The 3,394-nt window shown below is 35.2% G+C and overlaps 1 protein-coding gene across 1 annotated transcript in view; it reads right to left on the bottom strand.

The window, feature by feature from the left end:
• The window catches only part of fhod3a (formin homology 2 domain containing 3a), a 75,227-nt gene that overhangs the window by 12,951 nt on the left and 58,882 nt on the right, over positions 1 to 3,394 (bottom strand). Inside the window, exons 15-16 of the mRNA XM_016494066.1 lie at positions 1,448 to 2,295; positions 797 to 955 (exon numbers count right to left, since the gene is read on the bottom strand). Of these exons, the coding sequence (XP_016349552.1) occupies positions 797 to 955; positions 1,448 to 2,295 (1,007 nt within the window). The remainder of the gene's footprint in view (positions 1 to 796; positions 956 to 1,447; positions 2,296 to 3,394) is intronic.

A 3,394-nucleotide genomic window follows, 5' to 3' on the forward strand; every position in this document is an offset into this window, starting at 1 on the left:
AATGTAACATTCTAAAGTGGGGAAAATGTAACATTCTAAGGCTAAATGTAACATTCTATGGCAAAATCTAGCATTCTACTGCTAAATGTAACATTCTAAGGCTAAATGTAACATTCTAAAATTGGTAAATGTAACATTCTAAAATGGCAAAAATGTAACATTCTAAAATGGCAAAAATGTAACATTCTAAAATGGGGAAAATGTAACATTCTAAGGCTAAATGTAACATTCTAAAATTGGTAAATGTAACATTCTAAAATGGCAAAATGAAACATTCTAAAATGGCAAAAATGTAACATTCTAAAATGGCAAAAATGTAACATTCTAAAATGGGAAAAATTTAACATTCTAAAATGGGAAAAATTTAACATTCTAAAGCTAAATGTAACATTCTAACAGGAAAATGTAACATTCTAAGGCAAAATGTAACATTCTGTGGCAAAATCTAGCATTCTAAGGCAAAATGTAACATTCTAAAATGGGAAAAATGTAACATTCTAAGGCAAGATGTAACATTCTATGGCAAAATCTAGCATTCTAAGGCAAAATGTAACATTCTACGGCAAAATGTAACATTCTAAAATGGCAAAAATTGAACATTCTAAAATGGGAAAAATGTAACATTCTAAAGGCTAAATGTAACATTCTAAAATGGCAAAATGTTACATTCTAAAGGCTAAATGTAACATTCTAAAATGGGAAAATTTAACATTCTAAGGCAAAATGTAACATTCTAAAATGGCAAAAATGTAACATTCTGAAATGTGGAATCTAATAGATGTGTGTGTTTCTGCACCTCAATGCCCTCTTTGTTGAGCGCATACTCGTCAAAGCTCAGTATGGCGGTTTTGATGGTGCGTGGCGGTGGAAGAACCGTCAGACCGATGTTGATGGAGTTGCTGCGTTTGGAGTCCAGAATGATGATCTCCTGCCGCTTCCCATCCGCTGCCGTTTTCTGTTCGACACAAACACAATCATCAGCGCAACAAATGGCAGTCTGACAATTCATTCATTTTTCTGAGCAATTCATTAATGCACTGCTTATAAGAGTCATTGGCTCAAACCAATAAATCACAAATTGATTCATTTTTTGAGCAAATTATTTAAGCAGATGTTTAGATGTTTGTTCAATAGCTGGATTCAGTGAGTTAATTTGTGACTGATTCAAACTAATAATGCATGAATTCATTCTCTCTTTCTTTTGAGCAATTCATTAATTAATCGCTTATAAGAGTCAGATGTTAGTTCAACAGCTGGATTCAGTAAATTCATTTGTGTTGGTTCAAAACAAAAATGTATGAATTAATTGTTTTTAAAGCAATTAATTGAAGCATCGCTTATAAGAGTCATTTGTTTTTTGTGTAGTCAAAAAAGATCCCAGAGCAAAACTTAATTTTACTTGAGCAAAACTTGAGCTTTGCTATACTGTAATGGTGTTTCTGCTCACCTTAGTCACGGGCATCTCTTTGGATTTACTTTCAAACAGGTGTTCAAGTTTAGCCGTGTCAAGTTTGACAGGTTCAAGTCTGGACCAGAGCGACTCTTGGCTGCGTTTGTGGTTGCGGTAGATCCAGTCGGCGGGCCGGACTTCACTCCAGAACAAGCGGATGGTCTTCTTCCTCTTCTGGAAGAGTGGGGGTTGCTCCGCCTGCTGCTGAGGAGGGGGCGGAGCCTGGATGGAAAAGCAGGGAGGGGGCGGAGGCACGCGGATGCTGAACATGGGAGGGGGCGGTGGGCAGCTGAACATAGGGGGCGGGGCCGGGAGGTTAAAGGGGCAGGGTGGTGGTGGAGGGGGCGGAGCCAGCAGATCGCCGGAGTTATATAAACTCCCAGAGTCCAGGGCGTCCTCGTCGTCCTCGTCTCCCAGATCGGTGAAGTCGATGTCGCCGATGCGCAGATCCCGCGGACTCGCCATCAGCTGGTCCCAGATGGATTCTGACTCCTTCTTCGGAGGCGGCAGCGGAGGAGGAGGTTCCTGCGTTTCTATTGGTGGAGAGGTGAGACCCTTCACTATGTCACCGAAGCGCTCTGCGAACGCCCGCACGTTGCTCTGGTTCTCCACTTTCTTGTCTCCTTCACTCTTAGCGGCGTTCCCTTCTAGTGGCGTCGCGTCCTGCGACGAATCCTCAGCCTTTTCTTTTGCATCTCGCTCTTTGGCCTCGGCCAGCTCGTCTTCGTCCTTGTCTTCCTCCGAGGGTTTTTTGTTCTGCGAGTAGAGCATGTCCAGCATGAAGAGTTTGCTGTTGAGGATCTTGTTTCGTTGTTCGTTGCTGACGCTCTGAGCTGACCACTGACCTGCAGCAAACACACAGAAAGAAGAACCTCAGATACACTAGTTACTAGTTTACCAATGGTTCGGCCCCATGATTTGTTAAATATTTATTTTAATTTGATCATGTTTTAGCTACCAATGAGAGTGCAGTGCTCACTTTTTTACTATGTTTACTTTTAGCCATATTTTTTTTAAATTAGTTTAGAAAATGTGAAAGTCTATATTGATTATTATAGTTTAGAAAAAAACTTTTTAAATTTTTTATTTTATATCATATTTAATTGTGTATTATTTAATATATAGATATAATTTGTAATATTATAATATATACTAATATAATAACTAATTTAGATTGGTTATACATATATATATTTTATATATATTATATATATTATTATATATATAAATAATTTTATAATATATACTAATATAATAACTAATTTAGATTGGTTATACATATATATATTTTATATATATTATATATATTATTATATATATAATTTTCATTTTTGGGTGAACTATCCCTTTAATACATATATTATGCATTACATTACATTTAATAATACTCCTTATGTCCATTTTATTTAAATTAACTTTACATTTTAGTTCAGCTTTAGATCAGTATTTATAGTTTAGCATTTTCAAATGTGTTTTTATTTTAATATTTCAGATTTTTTTTTACATTTAATTTGACATCAGTTATATAATTTATAATAATTCATATAATTTAATTATTAGGGCTGTCAATCGATTAAAATAGTTAATCGCGATTAATTGCATGATTGTCATGAGTTAACTCGTGATTAATCGCAACTTAATCGCACATTTTTATCTGTTCTAAATGTACCTTAAATTAATACTTTTCAAGGTAATTCATATAATTTAATTATTAGGGCTGTCAATCGATTAAAATAGTTAATCGCGATTAATTGCATGATTGTCATGAGTTAACTCGTGATTAATCGCAACTTAATCGCACATTTTATCTGTTCTAAATTAACCTTAAATTAATACGTTTCAAGTTTTTAATACTCTAATCAACATGGGCATAGACAAATATGGATGCTTTATGCAAATGTATGTTTATTATTAGTGAAACCATACTCAACATAGAGCATGAAG

This window comes from Sinocyclocheilus anshuiensis, unplaced genomic scaffold (genome assembly GCF_001515605.1).
Source record: "Sinocyclocheilus anshuiensis isolate Anshui unplaced genomic scaffold, SAMN03320099.WGS_v1.1 scaffold2100, whole genome shotgun sequence".
NCBI lineage: Eukaryota > Metazoa > Chordata > Actinopteri > Cypriniformes > Cyprinidae > Sinocyclocheilus > Sinocyclocheilus anshuiensis.